This window comes from Lonchura striata, chromosome 1 (genome assembly GCF_046129695.1).
Source record: "Lonchura striata isolate bLonStr1 chromosome 1, bLonStr1.mat, whole genome shotgun sequence".
Lineage (NCBI taxonomy): Eukaryota > Metazoa > Chordata > Aves > Passeriformes > Estrildidae > Lonchura > Lonchura striata.
Window position 1 is genome coordinate 7,479,308 of NC_134603.1, and position 25,544 is coordinate 7,504,851.

The 25,544-nt window shown below is 36.4% G+C and overlaps 1 protein-coding gene across 2 annotated transcripts in view; it reads right to left on the minus strand.

Moving 5' to 3' along the window:
- The window catches only part of KHDRBS3 (KH RNA binding domain containing, signal transduction associated 3), an 87,802-nt gene that overhangs the window by 17,814 nt on the left and 44,444 nt on the right, over nt 1–25,544 (minus strand). For both annotated transcript variants that reach the window (XR_013339652.1, XM_031504112.2), the window contains exons 6-7: nt 17,022–17,214; nt 4,989–5,071 (exon numbers count right to left, since the gene is read on the minus strand). Coding sequence is in view for 1 of the 2 variants with exons in the window: in XM_031504112.2 (XP_031359972.1) it covers nt 4,989–5,071; nt 17,022–17,214 (276 nt within the window). In the remaining variant the exon portion in view is untranslated. The remainder of the gene's footprint in view (nt 1–4,988; nt 5,072–17,021; nt 17,215–25,544) is intronic.

Genomic DNA, 25,544 nt, shown 5'->3' on the forward strand with positions numbered 1-25,544 from the left:
ATTAAATTCTGCAACAGAGTAAACAGAGATCACCTCGACTGAAAATATAAAATACTTTAAAAATTATGAATTATAATTAAACAATATAACATTACTACACAAATGATTCATTCTTGTCCTTCACCAGAGACTGGCATACAGCTACACAGAGTGTCTTATAGTTTAGGCTTTTGATCTCTGTTGTAGGCTGAAAATAAATCCAGGAAAGCCTCATGTTTTTTTCCTAGGAAAAGTATCCCATTTTAAATGCCAGCAGACAAGCCTAAAGAAGTTCTTTGACACTTTTGAGTGCATGAAGCAGACAGATGGGGTCTGCATCCTTTTTTGCACTACAGTAACTGTATTAGCCATCCTCTCTTGATGGTAAACCTAACAGCACACAGTAAACTCTCTAGTGCTACTGGAGAAGTAAGAAACCCAGCCCCCCTTTCTCAGCAACCTTGCCACATAATCTGGATTTCAGCACCAAACCTCGTTCCCTGGCATGTTAACTCTCTGCAGCATCTGTCACTGCTATGAATGGTTGATCATAAGTACCTCTGTAGTCATCTCAATGCCATTAAGCAGATGGCAGCGCTAAATCCAAATGATGTAGTACATCTCCCTGGTGGACTTTGTTTCCATACACCACCATTATTCTACAATTCCTCAGTGATAAATCTTATGTATTCTAGAGAACATTAAACAGTGAGCTGACAGAGACAATTGATTTATTAGCATCCATCTCCCTTTGCCTCGCATTTCCTTCTTGTCCTCACAAACACTTGTGCAGATCATGTGTGGAGTCACTAAGGGACCAAAAGCACTTTGGCTCAATTTGAAGCCTATTTTGGAGGTTTAAAATAACTAGATTTTTTCATGTTGAAAATGTTTAAACTACAGTTTTAAATGAAGATTCAACAAAATCCTCTTGATTCCTCACCAATACTGTCAGGTGAATTTTCATAATAAATTAACACCAGGCTATTAAAGCACCCTCTACTTTCTGCAATAAATCCAAGTAAATAATTACAATTCTAGACAGGCTTAGGAAGTCCTTTAAGAGTGAGCTAAGTTGTATAAGGATGCATACATGCTGGTGACAAGCCCACATGTCTGACACATGTAAATATCAGCACCAGGAGTCATGAGTTTGGCTTTCACAAATGTAATTCATATTTTACCCTAAGATCCTGACAAGGCTTTTGGCACACAATACACATGTGAAATTAATAAATATATATACAGGAGAAATTTTATGAAGGAATTCCTGACTACATAACATGCCCTTGACTGCATATCATGTAACCCTAAAGACTCATTGCATAATGGGGTATGAAGTGATAGGAGAAGAGGATATGGCTTTAAACTAAAAGAGGAGATATTTAGATTAGATATTAGAAATAAATTCTTTAGTATGAGAGTGGTGAGGAACTGGAAGAGGCTGTCTGGAGAATCTGCGAATGCTCCATTCCTAGAAGTGGTCAAGACTGGGTTGGATATAGCTTGGAGCACCCTGGTCCATTGAATGCTGTTCCTGCCCATGGCAGGGGGTTGGAACTAAAAGATCTTGGAGGTCCTTTCCAAGCTACATTATTCTATGATTCTATGAAACATTTTCTACACTCTGATTTTTAAAAATGGCATTTAAAAAAAAAAATTAGATTGTGTTGGTTTTTTTTAACAAGACTAAACAATCCAGTTGATTAAACATCCCAGTTTATACTGATAAAATTATCAAATAATCCCTCTGCAAAAAACTATAAATGTAATTTAATCTTCTAAAAATCAATTAGATATCTAGTAAAACACAGAACAGCTTCAAGGGATATTTTAAGTCTTTTCGACCATAAAAAATAATTCTGTTAAAGGACATCCTGAAGCACTATTTGGGGCTTTGTTCCATGAACAAGCAACAGTGGATAATAAAATGTTCTAAAGGAAAACAACATTTTTTTATAGGATTACAGGGTATTAAGATAGATAACAACCCAGAAATTTCTTATGTTTCTCTCTCTTGTTAGTGCTGTGGAAGCTTTTAACTCAAACTTCAGATTGCCAGGCACAAGGAAGGATTCACACAACATCAAATAAAACACCATTAAACTTCTAACCACTCATGATTTGGTGTCAGCAAGCAGTTAGTGCATAGAATGGAATAATTTATTTGCAGAATAAATGAAGTCTCAACTACCTTAATGCACACAGAAATACACAGTTTCCTATTCTTCATATCTAAACATGTCACTCATCCTAATCCAACTCAGATTTGGCCATTTAATGTCCAGATTAAAAGAGCAATAAAGGAGAGTCACACTGTGTGGTGCTGAAGACTGAATCTGAGAATGCACTCCTGTGCACCTCCAGCAAAAGATTTGCAACCTCTTAGAGATCTCCAAAATTCCTAGGGAAATTTTAGGTCCTATTGCAATTTTCTGTCTTTAACAGATGAATCACTAAATTAGCCAACTATTTAAAACAAAAATGAAAATTTTAGCTGTTTCTGCCATATCACATATCATTGTTGTACACCTGTGAGCATTAAAACCTGTTCCTACACTCAAACTTAGTCATGTACTAAAAACTACTGCAAGTTATTTAATCAGACAACTCATTTTCAGTTTACTAGCTATTCCTCAGACTTCCTCTTTAATACACAGTATCACTAATATCACAGTATTTCTAGAGGAATCAGTATCAGGAGACATACTAGAAATACTATTACTTCAAGATTACTATTTTCAACTTAGAAAAGGAAAAAGTTATTTCCACATGCTGGTCACCAAATGATGCATTTTAAACACATCACTGCTCTCCATGTGCAAATGCAGTTTCTTTCTTGCAGTTTTATGAGGGCAAAAAATCAAGAAGGCTAAAGGCTAAGGCTAAACTATGAAAACAATGCACTTTGCCCTAATTTCCTTCATAGTAAGGGCATTGTAATTCTCCTAAATATGTTAAGTATCTCATTGTGGTTACAGAATGATATTCTGCAATATGGACTACTACTTAATATTCAGATTAAAGACAGGAATGCTGGTCTAGGTAGCTCAGATGGCTGTTTATAGTTATTACTTTTTGCCTGCCAACACTATCCTAAAAAACTTTCTGCTAAGCCAGAAAATATGACAGAAAATGAGTGCTGATATCCTGTGAGAAATGTGCAAGTGAATAATTTTGTGTTTTCTTTTTCTACAGAGCACTTAAGAAAATTAGGGGGGAAAAGTAAAATAATCATTAAGAAGATAACAAATTCATTAAAATTTAACAATATGTGTATTGTGAAACAGCAAGTAAAATACAAAGTAAAGCAATCATTTTATGAAATATATCCTTCTAGACAGCTAAGCATGTGCAAATATATATAAGAATATTATAGATATTCTTATGCATTAATCCTTTGCAAGAGCAATTTCATTCCTGGGGAGATTTGCTTTTTTCCTAATTTTAGTTCAAAGGAAGAAAATCTCAGTGAAAACTTTCTCAATGTGGGGAAAAAAATCAAATCTAAGTAATGTTTAATTTTGGCTCAGGCAAATTACTTTGTAATGAAGTCCAAATGTTTGTGTGTAATAAACCCGTTTACCAACACAACAAACAAGAAGGCAGAACAGAATTACCAACATAAAAGTTGAGGACTACTTTGGCAATTGTCCTCTGGGAAAAAAAAAGTCCATTACCAGCAACCGTTCTTGAAATGTAACACTCTATAGGATCTCATATTTTGAAGGTTCTACACTGCATATTTCTTAAGTTATATTTTTATCAAGCTTAGAGTCTGTAGGAGCCAAGTATCAGACACAAAGGTAAATTCCATTATTTTAGCTCTCAACAATAATGACACTTGAACCTTTCACTATGCTTTTTCACACTGAGCACAGAAAAATATTCATTTCCACAAGAAAACTGAAGTTGGTGTGACAACACTACAGCAGAGCAGATGCCAGCTGTAAACAGCTTTGCTCTCAACTTTGCTGTGAACAGTTCTGTACTATTTCAGATAAAGCTGCATTGTAAATCTTACATATTTAGCAGAAGGTAGAACAAATCAGCCTCAAATACACTATTACATCTAATTCACCACAAGAGATTTATCAACTGGCAACTCAGTAACCCTACCTCAGAGGCAAGTAATAATATTGCCATAAAATTTTGGGACATTGTCAAAGACACTAAAACATCTACTATTGAGCAAATTACAAATTCTTGGTCCAAGAGAAAAAGAATGAAAATAAATTACAACATAGTTAAAGGTGGACAGAAGTTCTGTTTCCAGAAGTGATGATCATCCAAACTGCTACATTTGTAATGGGATTTTGCCATGAAGTTCAAACCACATAAAAAAGTAGTTTGTACTTCACAGCATGCTTCCAGCAATCGCTGGGTCACATTGTTATTCATGGAGTTGCTAAATAGTGACTCCTTCAGGATAGCAAAATTAAAAAAAAAAAAATTAAAAAAAAAAATGTAAAAAAATATTGCTGAAAATGAAGTTGGAGAAGGAAAACAAATGGCAAGAGATACAAATTTGTCACAAGGAGTTCTACAGAGGAGTAAAACAAACTGACAGGAGTATTTTTCTTACAGTAAAATACAGGTTAAATACTTGAATATACCTTTGTAAAAGTAGTAAGATAATTTAATCAGTTGTGTTTCAGAAAATTCAATACCTTCTATAAAGTTGTCTTTTTTCTCCTCTCCCCTCCTTGCCCACTCCTCCCTCCCACAACAAATCTGGGCTAAATTTCCCTGAATTTCCTGAACTTTTGAAAACTTTGGTTTAGGATTTGCCATCACTAAAACAAATTCTCAGTTCTGTTTCTTTTCAGCCTCTCAGAAATTTAACTTTTATACTTATGTGATATTAAAGACAAGTAACCTGTGGGTTATTTCTAAAATCCTCTCATAAAATTTTTGCTGTTTAAGATGAAATTGAAAATCTCTAAGTAAAATTAACTGGCCAACCACAGAATTTTTCAAATGAAATTGCAGTTGATTTGGAGGCTCACCTTTGTGCTTGAGTGCTATAGCTGTTATCATAGGAATCGTAGCTTTGTTCATCATAAGCAGCTCCATAGCCATCATCATACTCCTGAAATGACACAAAAGATGCAATATTTACTTCAAGCACATTCCAGAAACAGAGCAGTAACCCAGTTCTACATGTGAAAGACAACACTCTCCTGAAATGTTAAGTATAACATATGTGCACCATGAAGTGGCAAAATCTTGAGATTACTTCTACCTATACATCTTAGACTATAATTTCTCTGAAGCTATTTTAAGCTATTGGCAGTGTGCTTCAGAAATATTTTTTTTTTTTCATTAACACTGGCTTGTGCAGATGACAGTACCAGCATTTCATGTCTCTGTGTTCTTGAGTTTGAGTGAGCTACTGATCTTCAAGAAAGCTCTGGGAAGCATGTCAGGAATCAAACCATCTGAATAAATATTGTACGATTGACTTAGGTAGCTGATTTATTTCTGGACAATAAACTCAATTCTATGTAACTCTGGATAGGAAAGAACTTCCCTAGAGATAAGACTAGCAAGAATGACAGTTTTACTGCTCTGAATGCCCTCTGAGTAGTACTCTTCAACTTGTAGGAGTTCAGCACTGAACAAGAAGCTGTAAGTAAGGGTTTCTTACTTCTTTCCACATTATTCACACTATTTAAGTATACAGTGTAACACTTCTCAAAACAGTGCTGTATTTGAACACCCATTAGAAGAAACTACTAACCTCAGCCATATAGAAGTCTAGGATAAAAACAAGTACAGTGATTATGTGTTTTCACAGAGAAGAATGAGCTATAAAAATCTGAAGAACTATCATCAACTTACTGTTTTGTCCAGTAATACACCTAAGTAAGCTAAACACAGGAAAAGCAGAAATGGCACATCTACTGCACTGATTCCTAGGATATCCTAATATCTAAATCCTGTCTAAATATGCCAAAGACCTCAATGGATATTTTAGGAGTATGTTCCCAAATGAGAATCACCTAATGAGAAAACACTTTGAAGACTGGGGGATCAACCTTCATATATGTGTGTGTATACAGTGTATACATTTAAATACAAATATATGTATATAAAAATGGTGTTTTCTGAATAAGTATGCATCCAGTCCTGGCAATTAAAGGATAAAGAACCATTATTTTCACAAATGGAATGTCTAATAATCTTTTAGCAGTGACAGAACACAAAATCAACAATCAGTATCAATCTAGATAGGAACGACAAAGGATAGATTGTCTCTCTCATAGAAAACATCTCCAATGATGGGAATATGACAGCTTGCTGTAGCAGAAGGCAGTGACATCCTCAAAACAACTGACAGAAAACCTAATTTCCTGTGAGTGTTTAGCAAGTTTTCCAGTCATTTGAATTTGCTTCTGTGGAAAACAGGCAACCTGCCTATCAATAGGCTTCACCACTGCTAGATCAGTGCACATGACTGTTTCCCAGCAGTGATCAGGTGAAGGGTGTCTATGAACATTTGCCAGCACAGCTGAGTGAGTTTATTCATTGGCTTAGAAGAAGAAACTAGGACTCTTTCAACTGTCAGTTGCATGGAGATCCATGAATAAACAGTCACTTGTAAAAGGAAATGCATTTTCTTTCAGTAATTCACTGTTCTAAAACTAAAAATTAAAACAGACTCTTAGGATCTTCTTGCCCATCAGATAAGGGTTTTGTTGATAAGCCACAGACTAAACCCCAACCCCACTGTCTCCTGGCAGTTATTCCAAACAGGCATTTTATTACTTATTGATGCAATACACAGACATCTGTTAACAATACAAACCCTGACCAACAGCAGAAGCTGCCTGAGCCAATTTCTTTGCTCTGTTCCAGAATATTTAGATGACATTTGGTCTCCTCTCATAGACTCTCCCAACTGTGAACTAGCCATCTTAGGCATCCCTAAGAGAGGGTTTCAAACTTCAAACTGGGCACACCCAGCAGTGGCAACAAATGAAAGCAGAGGACAGAAACTAACTTTTTAATGTGTTAGGAAAGCTTTGCCCCTAAGGAATAATTAGAGACCTCTTGAGCAATCAGTCTTCTCATTCACATTTATATTAACTATTTCACTGAAAAAATGGGTCATGAAAGAAAGATGGTAAGAGACTACTTTGAAGTTATGGCGTTTCTAGGACTTCTTGAAAACAGAGGAACAAATAAATTTGAAAAGAGAAGATCCTTCATAAGATGTTCAGCAGAACAAAAGGAAGATTGGGGGAGGTCCATTCTGTATCAGACTGAATTACTTCTTTTATTAGCACTAATCTTCCGGAGAATTTTTGCCCAGGATTCATCACTGTTTGCCATTCCACATGTTAATAAATTGACAATTGCTGAAATTAAGCCCTGCATTATGATATTGTTGATGGTGGTTCTTAGAAGCCTCGTATGGAAAGATACCTGGTTTGTGGTTTATACGTGGGACTCCTGTCAGAATTTAAATTGTCAACCTGGGCTTTTGAGATTACTGTAATCTACTTAAATAGATCAATTATCTTTTATTGATGTATTTCATAGAATCACTGAATGGTCTGGGTTAGAATCGACCTTAATGATGATCTTGTTCCATCCACTGTCCTGGACAGGGACACCTTCCATGTGTCCAGACTAGACCAGGTTGCTCAGAGTCCCACCCAACCTGGCCTCGAACACTTCCAGGCATAGGGCAGCCACAACTTCTCTGGGCAGTCTGTGCCAGAGCCTCGCCATCCACACAGGAAAGAATTTTTCCCTAATATTTACAATCATAAACCTCAAAGTTCACACTAAATGCAAGATAAATACATGCAACATGCTCCAAAAATAAAAAGGGTTTGCTCTCAATAGTTTGTTCTGTTAAGAAATAAGAGATTCACATTCCAAAATATGTGTTTGCTCCGCACAATTCCCTTGAAGTAGCAATTAGGCAGGAGCAGCTGAAGTATGTTTCAGAGCTTTCCCTGAACTAGGTCTGACAGTATTTGCTCTTAGTCATGCAGTATTTGAAAACTTTCTCTTTCAGGAGGTTACAAATAATGTCAACCAAGACAGAATTTTTTACATTTTAAATTAAATTCATGCTACTTGAGTATTTTCTTTCTGAATCAGACTTCTAGTGGCTTCAGTGAATGTTTTCTTTAACTTTATTTAGTATTTAGGTGAAATATCCCAGGCCATCTGGCATGTTTCAGTGCTATAAAATACCATGCTGACTTAAATGAAAATAACTATCATTTTCACACATGTATAATGAAAATGGACAGAACTGAACTCACACACACAGAGAGTCTGTAGTAAAATACACCCTACTAAGCCCAAGCATTGCTATACAGATTTCTTTCTAGTAATAACAAAAGAGTTATACTTTCATAAGAACCTTCTCATTACATTTTTCCTGCTGATTTTTGGGCATCTTTCAGGTACTTATAAAAGCATTCACTTTCATATTTAAAGCCATTATTCTTCCCATGAATTACAGTGTCTGTATTCCTTCAATCTACTACACATAGTACAATGGACTCCCCTCTCTATTCATACTACATATGTCTATAAATAGCTTGTCCTAAATGTACTCAGATGTCAGAAAGTTTACTGGTGAACCCATATTTCATCTCCCACTTCAAAACTCAAAAGCCCACACCAGATCATGTCTTCATGACATGAACAGAAGCCTTTTCTTTGTTATTCATTATTCTACTTTTCAGGATAACCTAGAAAACTTAACTCTTATCAGATTAGTCTGATCAAAAGGCAGCAAGTGTGCTGAACAGTCTGTGCCTACAACAGAAATGTGGGGGGAAAAAAGAGCTGAAAATGCTGAAGTCCTTTTAAACTACAGGTATTTATCACCCAACATTTGAAATATCTACCAGGAAGGTATCAAGAGCAACTGCCTTGACTTCAGGCTTAAGAACCTTCCCCCAAAATAACAGAAAAGCTGGAGCTGCAACACTGATAATCTGAAAAGAACATGAAATTACTCTGTAAAAATCTCAAAGCTTAATAATTAAAGTCCTTTATTAAGCCAACCTAGAAGTGTTTCTACTTAAAGAGAGCTTCTGCCTGTAGTGGTCTCAGTGATGGTGCCCACAGGTGAAATAAATCCAAAGAGCAGCACTGGTAGCTGTAATTGCTCCATGTAAAGAACAGACATTATTCATTAATAGAATCAAAGGCAATGTGTAAATATACACCATTTAAATATATTAAGTTACTATCATGGGTCAAAAAATGATAAAAGCAATCTTTGCCACAACCTCTGCACTCCCCAAAACATTATAAATCATGCTAAGCCTTGCTCATCAGTGATTTTTAATTAAAATAGTACTCTGAACAAACCCTTGCAAGCACAGAATAGGAAATGGTGGTGGTGGTTTTAAATTGGAATCTGTTGGCAGTGACAATGACAGACTACTGTTTGGACCCTCTTTAAGGAAAATGAACAATGCTTCAAAGAACAAGACAGAGAAACAGGAAGAAAGAAGTGGGTAATAGTGGCTTTTAACAGAAAGGCCATTTGCAGAGCTGGGAAAAAAGATCATGAAATCAATAAGAAATCAATTTTCCAGCTGTTCCCATCTAAGGAAATCCATCCAAGTGAAAAAAATAAGGACACTACCACTACAGCTAAAATGTTTTCTTTTTACACTCTTTCTTTTCCTCACCATTCTCTGAAATTAATACTTACACCACTACTTTATCCCAGAACAATGGAGGAACATATTCACTTTTAGATAAAAACTAGCAAATTAAAAAAAAAAAAGTTTATGCAGAGATTAACTTGAAGGAGACAACACAAAACATCAGTTCAATGAACTCCTTTTGGCAAATTAGAACTGTAAAGGGAAGGAACAGCCATTTTGTTACATGGGAGTAACATCCCCCCCTCATTTAATCAACAGGGAATATGAGGCAATCAGAGCAAATATGGGCAGCTACAACCATCTTAAGTCTGAGCACCAACATCAAGGACATTAGCAGCAAACATGCACAGACTCTAAGCTCTTATTTTGGAGATTTTCATCTGTTTTCCTCCAGAAGGAGCCTAGTGCATATCCATCCAGATCAAATAAGGTTTTCATAGAACGAGAGATGCAGGAGTGGATTGTTTTTCATGCACCTCAAAAAAACCCTGAGGAGTTGCTAATGAATATAGACAGCAGCATTTAAACCAAATTACTATCAGACCAAAACAAGTCTGGTTTTCTATACACAACAGCAGGGAGCAGTGCCAGAATCAGGAGGACTCATTCAATAATACCAAGTTTCAGATAAGCAGCTTAAGCTAAAATACTTGGAAAGGAATTTTATAGGAACTTTTTAGGTGAACATTGAGTTAGGCAAGGGGAAAAGCTGTTCAGTCTTTTTTCCAAAGCACTCCACTTTTTCCACTGCCAATGTCACCCCCATTCCTGGGAAAATTGAAACATTTTGCATTCTCTCTCCATCTCATCCTGAAAATCCCAGAGAAGATACAAGATTTGAAATTTAAAAAAACAGTTATTTGAAGGGAATGAAATATTAAAACTTTTTTCCCCCCCAACATTTATTTCTTCTTGCTTGTCCTATTTATATGAAAAAGAACGTTGTATTGGGAGAAAAAAAAAAGCCAAGAAAATGTTTTCATGTTATGAATTTGCTTTCCAGAAGTCTTACACAAATTCCCCCTGAATTTATGAACAGTATTAGCACTTCGAAAAAGCCAGAACTCATTAAACAAACTGCTTAGAAAATGGAATAATTCCTAAATGGAAACCACAACATTATCCACAAAGGGGAAAAGGGACATCATGGACAAAAGATAATTTCTCTGCTTCTTAGAGATTGAAGCTAACTCAAGCCCTTTTCCAGGAACCCGAACAAAAAGATTCACATTCAAAACAACTAAACAAATAAACTCACTGATTTAAAATGCTGCATGTCATTAGGAAGCTATCAACATTCACAAGACCCAGGTAAATTAAAACATGGTGTAAATCTTGGAAAGTGACACTGAAATTATACTTGAACTCCATGTCTTATGCCATCTGAACTAGCCCTTACTTTCACTAATATTTTGCTACCTCAACTTCTAGCTTTTATTTGTAAATAAAAAAATTGGGGCTTTTTATATGGTATACAGAGATTTTTCTCTTGTTTTCCTACAGATCTTACCTTCTTCAACCCCAAACAACAAGTGAATGTTAATGAAAAAAATGTTATTTTAAAAACAGTTCACCACTCAAAATCAGCAGTGTATTAATAGCTCCAAGAAATTGCTTCCACATTAATCCTAATTTTCAGTTTTTCAAAATCTAAATTAATTATGATCTCAATAGGGAGATAGGGAATTCAAGCTTAAGACTGGAGATTGAAAGAGAATTTGCACTGGCTTTCTAAGGAAGTGAACTAAATAACAGGATATGGGTTTTCCAATGGAATGGGCTCTCCCCTGTAAATAGTAAAATTGCAATTATTATTTTATCTAATGGATATACCTTTGTACATATTTTGTAAACCTTTGTACATATTTTGTAATAATCACTAGATCATTAAATTAATTTCTTAGCCATCTAGACAAATATTAGTTGTGAATCAACTTTCCCTAAGGTTTACCAAATTTGTAGGATTTCCTGCAAAACCAAAAGGACAGAAAATGCTGTCTGTGCTGGGACAGTATCCTGGTGGTCAGCACATCATCTCCAGAGGGAACCAAGGGAATATGAATACCTCTAACAGGAATTTGAACCACAGGCCTTCCACTACCAGAAAAATACTGAGATTTCACCTACAAAGAGACAGAGCAACACACCATCTGCTCATTATTTTAGGTGAGATCTTGTTAGATGGTAGGTTATGGTAATGTTTTGGGTCTTCCCCATTTCTCACAGGGAACAGGACAAGCATAGTTTCATAGTATTGTAATATCTATCATACACATGTACTTCACAGTACACATATAGTGCTAATTACAGTCTCACAATACAGACAGTGTGAGAACTACAAGCTTGAGTCTGAGGTCTGCTTTGTTCATCAGTTAAAGCAATGGATTTCTGGAAATACCCAAATATGAATGCTTCAGGAATTATAAAGCTTATAAACATCCCTAACCTTTATGGTTTTGAAGAAAGAAGAAATAATAAAATGTAGATTTTAAAGAGTAGGTTTTGAAGTTTGTTGCTGTCAGTGACTTTTTTGCATCCACTGTTCTGTACATCCTTTTGAGTGGCCTGTATCTGTAACCAACTTAAAATAATCTTGAAATCTAATTGGAAATAATTTCTAGTGCTCTTTTTCAAGTTACAATTTACTTAACATTAGAAAGGCTCCCTTGGTCTCTTACTGATATACATTCCCTCTTGGTTCCATTTCTTAATACACAAAGCAATGCCACTGAAGCTTTAGCTGCTAGAAATTACACATGTGGTCAGTGCATCAGAAAACTCTGCCCCTGAGTTAACCCTTGTTTGAACACAAGAAAACATAAATAAATTGGCCAAAACCAGAAATAAAGCTCTGCCACAAATTTTTCCCAGAACAGAGAGGAATATTTAGATCTGACAGTCTTCCAAAGAAGTGGTGAAGCAAGTCTTGGCCACAACATACATTTTTTAGTGTAGATATTCCATAATGCCAGAGCAACAGGTTTTAAATTCATGTTTAAAGTTTTTAATGCCTAAAAACTTGATTATGAACTCAGATAAAACTCACTTTGCATTTAACACAATTAAGCAGCAAAAACAGGACTTGACACAGCATCATCACAAATATATTCATGCAAAGTACAGAAATGAAAGTGTTGAACAATATTTGCAAAATATATGCCTTTATAAAATGAAAACAGCATCAAACAAAAACCTAGTCTTAAAAGGCTTCAGTCTCACTGCTGTGTTGCTAATTTGGAAAAAAAGCCTCAGAGAAGCTGCGAAGAAGGCAACAGCAGGGCAAAGCCAAGAGCAGCAAATCTTACGAGACAGTAACTGAGATTGAGCAGTTCTGTTCTAACCTATGTTTGACTCAACATTTGCTAAGGAATTGACCCTACACTGTTACTAATTTCCTGCTTATTGGAAAATTGTAGAAAAGCTTAAAATTTTCAGCTAGTACTTAAATACAGTTTCTATTTCTTATCATAGTGGAATAAGATGTCAGCTTAAAAATCTATAAAAATATTTTTATCTATTATGCAGTATAGTCCAATGAGTAGAGAAAAAAACCACACTTAATTAAGAGAAAAATGTTCCTGAAACCATCTGTAAGTTCTTCAACAAATGTAGCATCTACCTAGCATGGTTTCCCTCATCCAACTAGTACAAAAATAATCCTGGCCATGCTTCACACATCACAACACGTTTTCTCCTGACCTAAGCAGCTGAGGAAAGAAAAATGAGAGTCCTGTTAGTCTTCAGAGGAAGTTTATCACAGCAACCAGAGCAGTGAGTTCAGAACAGCAACCGTAAAGCTGGCTGGCTGTAGAGGCTGGAATTTTTCCTATATAAGCTGATGCTACAGCTATTAAAGACTCAGTCTTCAGAGAAAATGATAAGGAACTGTCATTTAGTGGCTTCAAGAGCTTCATCATGGTACTAACAGTGTGGTGGGGTCTCAGGAGGAATGAGTCCTGCAGCTGAGACTCATACATAAGTGAGAATGGCAACAGTGGACTGGGAAACTACTTATATTGAACTGAAAGACGTGCCACTATTGCTGCTAGCCCAGCATGTTCTGTAACTTCTGCAGAGAAAGCCAAAGCATTCAAAGACCACCAACGCAAAGAAAAGCTGACAGAAGACAGAGGCAGCTCACTCTGAGCAGTGCTTTCTGTAATGGGCAAGATTCTGGAACACTTCCCTGTGGGCTCTAAACACAGGACAGCAATGTTCACAGTTTTCTTGATCTTACATCAAAATGCATCTCAAATTAAGGACTTTTTGCCTGTGATATTTTTCCCATGTGAAATACTGCCTCCAGAAGTAACCCTTCCAATTTTTTCAGAATGAAATAGGCATTCCCTTTCCCATTTTGAAGATAACTATTTAAAAAAAACACAGCTATTTAACCAAGTGGAAAGAGAGATATCAGGATAAGCAGGAGGCATTTGTGGAGTTCACCACAGATGTTAAAAATTCATTGGTTTCAAGGACTACACAGAGTTAGCAAAGGGAGTGAAGGAAAAAGGAAGCTGTAATTCATTGGCTGTAATATGGTAGATTTAATAGCACTCAGCAGAGGAAATGGGCAAGGACTTTACATACTGAGAGCCCTAAATCACCTTTGAGATGTTCAGTTACAGGAATGAGTGGTTCAAAGATACCATACACAGAGTTTGCTTCCTCCTGGACTTGCACAGTTTCACATCAGTTTAATGAGTACAAAGCAAAGGCTTGTAAGCCTAAAGGAGTGAAAAGCTTTATGAATCCTCAGGACTTTCCAATCCTCAATAGAAAGTCTTGTGGTTGGTTGATGCCAACTGGACATCAGGTGCCCAAAGTAACTCTGTCACTCCCCTCCTCAGGTGAGGTTATGGGAGAAACCATAACGAAGTCTCATGGCTCAAAATCACTCACCAATTGCTGTCCGAGGCAAAACAGACCCAGATGGGGGAAATTAGTTTATTACCAATGAAATCAGAATAGGATGATGAGAAATAAAAACTCAGCAACATCTTCCCCTGCACTTTTCCCTTCTTTCCCAGTCTCAAATTCACCCCAAAATTCTCTACTAATCTCCTCACAGCAATGCAGGAGATAGGAATGGGGGCTGTGGTGAGCTCCTCACCCCTTGTCCCTGTTCGTTCCCACCAAGGGATAGGACACTTCCCACTTTTCACCAGCTCCAGCATCAGATCCCTCCCACAGGGACAGTCCAACACAATTTTCTCCAATATGAGCCCTTTCCCTTGGGCTGCAGCTCTTCATGAACTGTTCCAGTGTAGGCCCCTTGCATGGGGTGAGGCCCTTTAGGAACAGATTGCTCCAGACTGTGATTTTTTCCCCTCTGAAATGCATTATCCCAGAGGTTGTGCCACCACTGCTGGGCTTTGGCTTGGTCAGCAGCAGGATCACCTTGGAGCTGGCTGGCACTGGCTCAGCTGGACACAGCAGAAGCTTCCAGAAGTATCTCACAGAAACCACCCCTGCACCCCTCTGCTACCAAAACCCAATATACTTCTAAAGGTTTCTTGTAGCCTTTCTGGATATCTCAGTCTTCAAAGCTCTGATGGTGCTTAAAACAGCTTTTGGTACCCCCAAGTGTTTCTGATGTTCTCATTCTACAGACACTTCTCAATCAACAAGACCTTATTCTGCTTAGGTTGGCAAACTAATACTTTAGTATTAGACATAAGTAAAGAGAAATTAGTAAAGAAGACACAGAAATACTACTAAAGACTCACACCATGCTCCCTTAACCTGTGAAAGAGAGTTAAGGCACTTAGATAATGTACTGCAAACGGACAGGTAAAAAACACCAAGCATCAAATTTAACACTGAACACGCAACACACCAATGGCTTATGTCCCTGCTAAACATTCTTCTAAAGAAAAAATAGACCATCTAGGACTGCTTTTTCAACTACAGCTTTAAGTACTATATATATCTATCTAACTATATGTATCCCTGCTAAGGTATCTTTTTTGGAAGATAAGTGATCTAGTTTTCAAGAAAATTCTTTTTAGAAGTTATTTAGCTCAGCACTATTTCACTGTACAATGCTATTTTCTAATTATTCTCCTAGAAGTGAAGCGTACTTCAGTATACTGAGGCAAAGAGCCATTACTTCCACACCACTTCTACAGACATATTCTGCAAATAGCAGATCATAAAGAAATATAAAGTTATTCAAAGAGGTTTATATTCTACCATCTCTCTATGTGTTCTAGAATGTATGTCCTGGAAACAGGTGTACAATGAGGATTGATTCCTTGGAAAGCATTGAGAGAGAACCACTTATTTGTAGTACCCACTTTGACTAGCCAAGTATAGCCAGGGGAAATTTGGGCACATGGTTGAAGTATTCTTCCTCAAAAATAATGAGCTATATTAACCTCTTTTGAATTTTTCAGTTATATACATAAATGTTTACATTAACAACACTGAACTTCTTCCCTTATAAAGCTACAAATGTTATATAGAAAGCTTCCTGCCAAAAGGGAAAAAACAGGTCTTTGATTTAGATGGTTTTGGTGGGAATCTTTGGAAGAGGAGAGGTGACGGAGGTAAAAGAACTTTTTAGAGAAAAACAAAAAAATATATAAATAGCAAAGATTTTCAGGAACACAGAATCTCTTTTTTTACTAGTCTAAACAATGAAGTCCAGACACACTTGGCTATAAAGAGGGCACACCAAATCCTTTAGGATTAAAAGCATTGTCCGTGAAGGTATTATTTTTCTGTAAGACGAAATTCATTTTTATCACTATAGTTTTGACTTAATGATCTTTTTTCTCTATCTTACTGCTCTGTAAGTTCAATTTAAGCTTTCCTTAAAAATTCATAACTGCATGATTTTGTCAAATATAACAAAAATTATTTTGATATGATTCTACTGTTTAATACACTAAAATAAAGATGAATATGTATGGCTTATTGAAATACACTGTGCATTGTTAAAATTTTAGGATTAGTTCTGAAGCTCTCATAAAAATACTCCACATGTCTAATCATTAAACCACTATATGACCACAAAGATAAGCTTAGGAAGGAAGATTAGAATATTATTCTGTTTTAGTTGAGAATTAAAAGTCTACAACAATCATTATTTTTCAGATTTTTTGGAAAACAGAAACCTATATTAAATATTTAGGAGGTACATAACTATTTTGCCAAATGCAATGTAAATGTCTTTATGGTGGTATATACATATAACTTGATTTTTCTTTTTTAATTAAACAGTTCAAGCCTGAAATGATAAAGAGAGATGACCACATTTGTCAGGATGTTGGGTGCAGCACGTTCTTAGGTGCCAATTACAGAGATTGTACAGAGTTCTGAAGGGATCTGACCTCTCCAGAAGGACACAGGCTCCGCGCACAGCACATGCACAGCTCCACTTACGTATTCCCCGTAGGTCTCCTGCGCCGGGGGCGGCGGCAGGGGCCGGTACCCGGCTGGGGGAGGAACTCCTCGTGCTCTGGGTGCCAGAAGTCCCCGGCTCCGACTGACTGGTCCTCTGCTGGGAGGGACTCCCCTGGGAGCTGGTGCCCCTCTGGGCACTCCTGCTGGTGGTGGAGGCACTCCCCCACGGCCCCTGCAAACACACGGATCACTCACCATTAAACACCATAGCCAAGCCTCCCTTCCAACACCTCCCTCCCCCACATGGTGAGTTGTGCTTTGCTAAAGCCAGAAAAAGTCTAGAAGAGATTTAGAGTTTGTCCTTTCTCTGTAGGATTAAATCAGATTACACGTTATGCAAAAAATGCGGGAAGACACAAACTCGACGCGGGATTCAGCAATGAACCTTACACTGAGTTGAGTCATTCTCACACACTCAGACACACCCAAAATAATCTGCTGGAATCAGTCAACTTCACTGGGATTTGACTTCAGTATGTGAAATCATAAGCACAGAGTAACAGCTTCATTTGAAGGTGTCAAGCTATATCATATTCAAACCCTGCACAGAGGAATCAGTTGCCACTCCCATGAAAGTTTCTGAACACAACCCAAAAATCACACTCAGTGCGAGATATTGAGTGCATCACAAAAAGAACATTTTCTGCTTCTGAAGAGATTTCCATCTGTTTCCAGGAAACATCCAAACATAACGAAACACACAGGGTGATTATAGGATATAACCTGATGTCCTACACACACTAAAGAACACTAAATAATAGTATATTTGGTCTAAAAATTCTGAAAGTGTGATAGGCACTATCTTGCATTCCATTACTTTGGACACTTAACATGGATGAAAAATAAGACTTCAGTTGAACCAGTTTTCAAAAAACATGATCCATTTAGAAGTGGCTTTTCCTCCTACCTCCCTGGAGTAAAGGGAGAGACTTAGAGGTACAATCTGTGAGAAATTTGCATCATTTACTCTCTTTTAAACAGGACATCTAAAACATTGCTAATAGACATCTCCTTTTTAAGGAGATCATTTCAACCCATGAGCTATAATTGAGTTTGAATGGCTGCTACTGGCAAATAGAATTGTTCCAAAGAAGACAAACCCTTATCATACACTCTAACAGACACATAGAAGGAAACAAGGCACAAGCTCTACCCTTTCTACTTACCAAGTCATTATCTAATTAATCTCAAGACCAATAACTGAGTAAAAATGTCCCGATTTCAGTAGAAATTTCCAACTTGAACAGTATGACAAAGATCCAGATTTGGCCTCGTGATTTCCTATCCCATTTCATACAAATCATATAATTTCATATCAATAAATGAATCAGAAATCAAGGCAGACATTTTACCACAAGTAAGTAGTATTTCAAAAACTGCATCACTGAATGAGGAATGCAAAAAACGTAAAGATACAATGAGGATAGATTTTATTAATTTTATTACTGATCAAAATACAGTCACAAACTATTTTAAATAAGCCTAGAGAGGAAATGTTTTAAAACTGTGCTTATTACTTGGTTTTGGCTAATCTGTGGAATGCCTCCTCAGGATAGGGTACCAGCTGCTTATTTGACTTCATTGTAGTGGGGGCAGGGGTGAGCAGTGAAATTTCCAGACACAGCCTGCTGAAGTAATATAAAGAAATAGCAAATGTGATACTTTGCAGGAGAAGCCAGAGAACGGGGAAATGAACCTAGTGGTATAAACTATAGTCAATACCAAGTCAAGAAAAAAGGTCAGTAAAAAGATTCAATAATCATTAGGCATAAAATCATGACAGCATCCTTAAGGCAGGGTGCAAGTGAAAGCAGGAAATGGGATAGGCTGAAAAACATGGAAAAACATTTAAGGGAAGAAAAAAGTAGTTTTTCAAGCTAGTATAATCTATTCTTGAGAAGTAATTAGAAATCAGATCCATGTAATGAGGTCTTTTCTGCATTTCATAAAACAGGATTGGAATGGTGATGGGCAGGAAATCGTATTTCTCTTGTATTATGAGATCATTTATGATCTTAATTTTCATAACTTTGTTCATTCCTCCTACAGGATCTCTTAATCTGAGATGTACGATTCTCATGTTACTGCAACAGGCTGGAGGAGACTGGAAAACAACAGAGACAGAAAACCCAGTGACAGGAGAGTTCAGTCAGCACCACATGGATTTAAGTTGTATCAGGTTATGATGCTAAGAGAAAATTTTTAGAAACTGTAAATTGTTGTTTCTTGTAACTTGCATAAAAATTCATAAATTGTAAATCCTTTTAAGAATTGTTATTTTTAAAGAAGTTATAGGGGAACTAAAGAAGATTGACTACATTTACAATGAACAGACTCAAAATATAGAGGAACCACTTGAACGGGAACCTTTGCAAAAACAACAGATCTGTTCAGGTATTGCTTAATTTGAAAAGGGCAGCTACACAAATTATAATTAAAAATGCTTAAAAGAGTAAAATGTACCTATATGGTATGGGGAGACAGCAATTCTGTGAGAAGTCGGAGCAAATAGACAATTATCAAAAAAGAAAACTTGAGAAAGGGCAATAGGAGTTCAATAAGGCTAGAACAGGTTTTAAAAGAAATATCACTTGAAAGACTGAACCCAACTCTAACCTCAAAGGAAGAATCCTAATAAAACAAAATACTCAGGAAAGCAGGTCCAAATAACTGAAGTCCTTCAATTGTCCCAGAATCAGGAAACCTCCCACAGTGAGCCTCAATCACCAGTGCAGATCAATTTGTATATATGAATAGCTACATGCATATGTACATTAAAATTTTGCTACACAATCAAGAATAGCTGAACAAGTTTCTCATGCTAGAGCTGTTCTTACAGTAATCCACTGGATAGTGCTGCCAATGCTTTACAGACAAATTCCAGAATGAAAGAACAAATAAAAAGATGTGCACTATTTTTCAATAAACTGCAACAGAGGTTCAGATGCCTACTCCAATTTGTAGTTGAATCCCAGCCTGAATGTTTTAGAAGAGAAAATTGCTAAAAAAATCCCCCCTTACAGGAGGGGACACTTGGGAGTTAATACATACACACATATTAATTTATATGTCTTACCAGATGTATACATCTTATCATATAAATTTATATATCTGCAGAAATGAATAGGTTCTGCACTGTGACTGCCTACAGAACATCTAGAATTATTATTGGCCCAGAGGTCAGGACACTAAAACTACAATCTTAGAAAGCATAAGAGTACACATGAAACTTCACTACTCAATTGTGTGTGCTCACAGACTTGTTTCCTAAATCAGCTTCTTTCATAATTAAAAAACCCCAAACATAAAATAACTGGAGGTGCATCAGAATCTATGTCAAAGATGATGAGCAGTCTAGAACCATTCACATATCAGCAACAATTAAGGAGATTACGGCACTTCATACTACCAATGATAACTGAGGCTTATCTGATGGGTCCAACAGGAGCATCAGAGGAATGGAGAAGGCTGAGGAGTGCCCTCAGCACAATCTACACCTTTCTCAAGAGGAACAGTGGAACAGGAGGTGCTGGGCTCCTCTCTGGTGACCAAACACAGGACCAAACAAAACTGAATGAAGCTGATTTTGAAATTTCATTCCTTCCTGGACTTCTCATCTCTTAATCAACTACTTTTGAGGGGTATCCATCTGCTTCCAACGACTCTAAAGAAACTGCACAGAGGGACTGTTCTCTACCCTTTCCCTTCTACAACTATCTCACCTATAATTGAAAGAATCTTTGTGCAACTGCTAATAATTAGAACAATTATTCTACATATTTTATCCCAGCTCTGTTTTATCACAAAGATACCTTACCATCAAATCAAACTTTTAATGGACCACTTCCACTGCTTGCTTCTTTGCCCAATGACATCCTTCTGCAAGCCAAATTTCAGGTGCCACTAACTCCCCTTGTCTGTGCTGTGAGACTGCCAATTAGTTTTATTTCCTTTATAAAACCTTTGTGATGAGTTACACATTATCAAAGTTCGTTTGTCAGCCCATTGTCAGCTTTCACTACCAGCTCATTTTCTAAAAAGATTTCTTACAGGGACAGAGGTGACAGAAGGACTTCAAAAGCACTAATCTAATCATTGATTCCCACTGAAATAGTATTTTACCAACTTACACAACTTAGATACTTTCTCTTTGGCTTTTGTTAGCAATAACATTTGACATTTCTACTTTCTAGTAGTCCCACAGAGTTTCTAGGATTTATTTCCAGCAAGCTACACTTGCTGTCCTTGCCCACAGTAGCAGGCACAGCATCTCACTCACACTCATCTCCAGCGGCCCTCAGCAACAGCCACTTCTGTCATTTCATTTAGCACTTTGCTCTAGAATCACACTGATTTTTATTTCAAGTTTAACCCTTCACTGGATGGCTAAATTGATAAAGTTATTCTGATCATGAAACCCCAACTAGAGTCAGTTCACAGATTTTCTTCACTTTTAGTGAAATAAAAAATTGGAACAGTTTGTGCTATGAAGATCCTTTTCACTATCTCCCCCCAGAAACATTACTTGGAAGAATAGCTTAAAAAAAAAATACTTGTGAAATTTTGGACCAGTTCTTGAACACTACATTATTCCATGAGGAAACACTTGAAATTCTTTAATTTTAGCATTTATAGTTCAATATATCTGCAGGCATTTACACTGTTCAATAAATTGATCTAACAAATTTGGTTACCAGATGCCGATATATTATCTTCATTTGAGCACAGCCAGCTACATTCAATGTTCCTCAAACAGTAAATATTTGTTTTATATTAGACATCAGAAAAATAACAGAGCTGTTATTTCAGTGCTGGCATTTTAAAATACTAAAACACTGATATCCAGATACAACTCAGATTCCTGACCTTTCATCCTTTTTGGAAAAAAAAAAAAAAAAGCCACCATTGAGCAAAAACTCTTACACAAGTTTTATTTCATATTTATATTTCAAAACAGTAATACATGTGTTCATGTTTCAATTTTGTGGAAAATGGGAGATCACAAAACTAAAACAAAACACAGTGCACATTAATAATATCCACCTTTGGCCTAGATCCTGAGCTGGCTTTGTCAAATATTTATTTTGTGCTACAGAATCTTTTGCATTTCGCTACCTACATGTTCTCAAGAAAAAATGATTCTTCAATAAAAGAAACCAGTTCATTCCAGACATGGCAGGAGCACAGCTGGAGTTGTGAACACACAGAAGCAGTGATCCACATCAGCTCATCTTACTTCTAACATATAAGACAGCAAGTTCTAACTCATTTTCTGTAGCCATTTTATTTTTCCCCAGACAGTGACAGTCATTCAACTATTAGGACTCCAGCCATGCATAGACTGAAATATGAATAATAAATAGAAAAGTAAAAAAAAACCCTCCACAGCCTCTTGAAAGCATAAACAGAAATCTGACATTTCTCTAATGAGACTATTGTTTTCAAATACAATCTCTCTTAATTTGGGGGTGAACTCAGCCAGCTCTACCTTATTGTGGCCTTTCAATAACTAAATGGAGCTGCTTGTAAGAAAGAGAATAATTTTATCAGGGTCCCTACTGATAGGATGAGGAGCAACACCTTTGAATTGAAGAGGGCAGGTTAAGATTGGAAATAACAAAGGAATTTTTGATGAGGGTGGTGAGATAACACTGGAAGAGGTTTCCCAGACAAGTTGTAGATGTCCCATCCCTAGAAGTGTTCAAGGCCAGGGTGGGACTTTGACCAACCTTGTCTAGGGGAAGTTGTGCTGCACATGGTAGGGGGTGAAATGAGATGGTCTTTAAGGGTCCCTTCCAACCCAAACCATTCTGTGATTCTAGCTCTGTTTTCTAGCCATAAGTGACATGAAAACGTTCCCTCTCTTGCCATCTTAAAGTATCAAGGAACTTTTAGACAAACTCTCAGACTTATTATCATCCTCTAGAATTTAACTGTTCTAAAACATCTTAGTTGGAGACACAAATGAATGATCCTTGAATTTTATTTTTATTCTTAAAATAGTATGAAGTTTTAGAGAGAAATGCTGCTTTAGTTGCAAAACTTCCGTAGAGGTGTACATTAACATGTATAGTCATGGAAAGGTTTGGGTTGGAAGAGACCCTAATGATCATCAAATTCCAGCTCTGTTGCCATAGGCAGGAACACCTTCCACTAGAAGGTATATGTGTATTTTAAGTCTTTAGTTAAGCAGAAATCAAAATTCACATTTTGGTTGCTATCATTTATAATGCACTGATTCAGGATGGGAATACACATGCAGTAAAGAAACATTGATTCCTAAAGAGTTACATTTTCTAGTTTCACACCATAGCAGCATCACATTAAACACCAAGGATCCTTCTAAGCTTGCTATCATAAATTAAAAAGCAACTGGTATGATCATTTTATACAGCTGCCTCCAGAAAAGAATTTAAGATAAGAAAAACAAAGGAATAGAAACTGGACTTTCACCACTTTCCCTTCTTTTTGTAGAGAAGAGGGGTTATGTCAAAATAGCTTAAGTGCTCAGCATGAACACAACAGAAAATAGAAGTGCTGTGATTAAATCTGAAGGTCATCTTTAACAGTATTAGGGACAAAACCTGGGGCAAGGTGGGGGAAAAGGAAAGAGCTATAGGAAGCAGCTATATCCTCTGAGATCAACGATGAAAAAAAACATTCCTGAATGTAAAGCTCACAACACACACAGCTCTTCCAGAACAAATTCCATCCAAAAAACCTTACTCAGTTCTAGAGTAATAAAAATTTAGTCAAGAAAATCAGGAACAATCCAGAAAATGAATAGAGATGCTAAACCACAACCATTAGGAAATTACTTACCACACACAGGAATGTCTGCACATAAACTAGAATTTTTGTATGCAAAGATAAATGTACTGTTTTCTACAAAATAAAATTTTGTTATGGAACTAAAAATAGAATTAATAAGATGTATTATATTGTGTCTGATGAGGAGCAAAAAAGGCATAAATTAGTACTTTAACTGAAACTATTCAGGAGTAATAGAGGTTTCAAAAGTGGGAACTTATCAACAGGATGTTTCATGTATAAAAGGTGGTAGCATAACACCATTCTGCAGATTACAAAGAAAGGTTAGGATCAAGGTTTTAAACTTCATTTTGCAAGTCTTCTGAGGCTTTGCTTCAACTTCTTCTGGATATCTCAGGGATGCTGCCTATTGAAACTGTTTTATCCAACTCTGAGACAAAGCCTTTAAAGCTTTGCTTCAACAAAAGTATTATTCATTGAAATGCATTTCTGCTAAAAAAGAATCAGAGCATTATAACTGAGTTTGAGATCTTCAGCTCAATGGCTGTAGAATCTCAGTAGCAATAAAATTGAACTTCACTTAAGGAACATGCTAACAGAGCACTTCAATTTGAGAGAAAAGTCTCTTGGAGTTTAAGACAAGCCTTGAAGTTAGGACAAGTCAAACAGACACCCTTTAACTTTCCTTTAGAATATATGTGAATAATAGTGATAACAAAACCACAGTCTTTTACTGTTATCTCCAAATCAAACACTAATAGCGTTTAAATTTACCCTGAAAACACTTCAATAGTTGTAAGACCAACTCTGCAGTATTCTGTAAGCTCTGTAACAGTATACCTCTTGCATAAAATCCAGATTTGAAAAAATAATTTATCAAAGTCCAAAGGACAGAACTCGTGATGCTTGAAATGTAGTACTCTAAAAAACTACTTACATATGCACATACTAGGTACTAACAGTGTAAATTAGTTATCAAGCTTTGGTGATAGGAAATGACCAAACAATAGCTTCTGTATCCCAGAAATATTACCTGAAGGACATGGAAAATGAAATAAACTTGAAATAGTACTGAAAATGTACCCGTACTGAGAGTCTGTAGCAGAATCATTACAGGCATATATGGCAAAGTTACAAACAGCTATTTAAGAAAACAAAATACCCAAAAAAAAAAACAACCAAACAAACACCAAAAAAACCCCAAAAAGCTCCAAGACCGAAGAGGTCTCCAATTTGAAAGAACTCTCATATGGCTAATGACAATACCAAGTGGTGAATCTTGGTATATAATTAACACTACTCAGAACATTAAAATCAATAAAATCAGTACATATATTTACACAATATTACAAAATACAAGAACAATTTGATGACAGAATTTTTTCTCCCAGCACACAACCCACAGTAAGAATAATTTCTTTAAATTAAGATTCAATCTGCATTGCATTTGAATAATTTTCAGGATACATGTAACTAAGCAGATCTGTATAAATGAAATATTTCCTTAGTGCAGCGTAACATACTTCCATCTGAAATAAAATGCTTCAGGGTATTTTTAAGAAGTTAGTTTACAAGAAATGCACTGAAACAATAAATTAGTTTACAACTTGCATTCAGAAATGCAAGTTTCAAGTTGCATTGACAAGAACTGTACACAAAACAGAAGAAAAGATCACCACAGTTAACAGTCACACTTAGGTGCTGCAGCCACGATCCCTGTATTCTGTAACA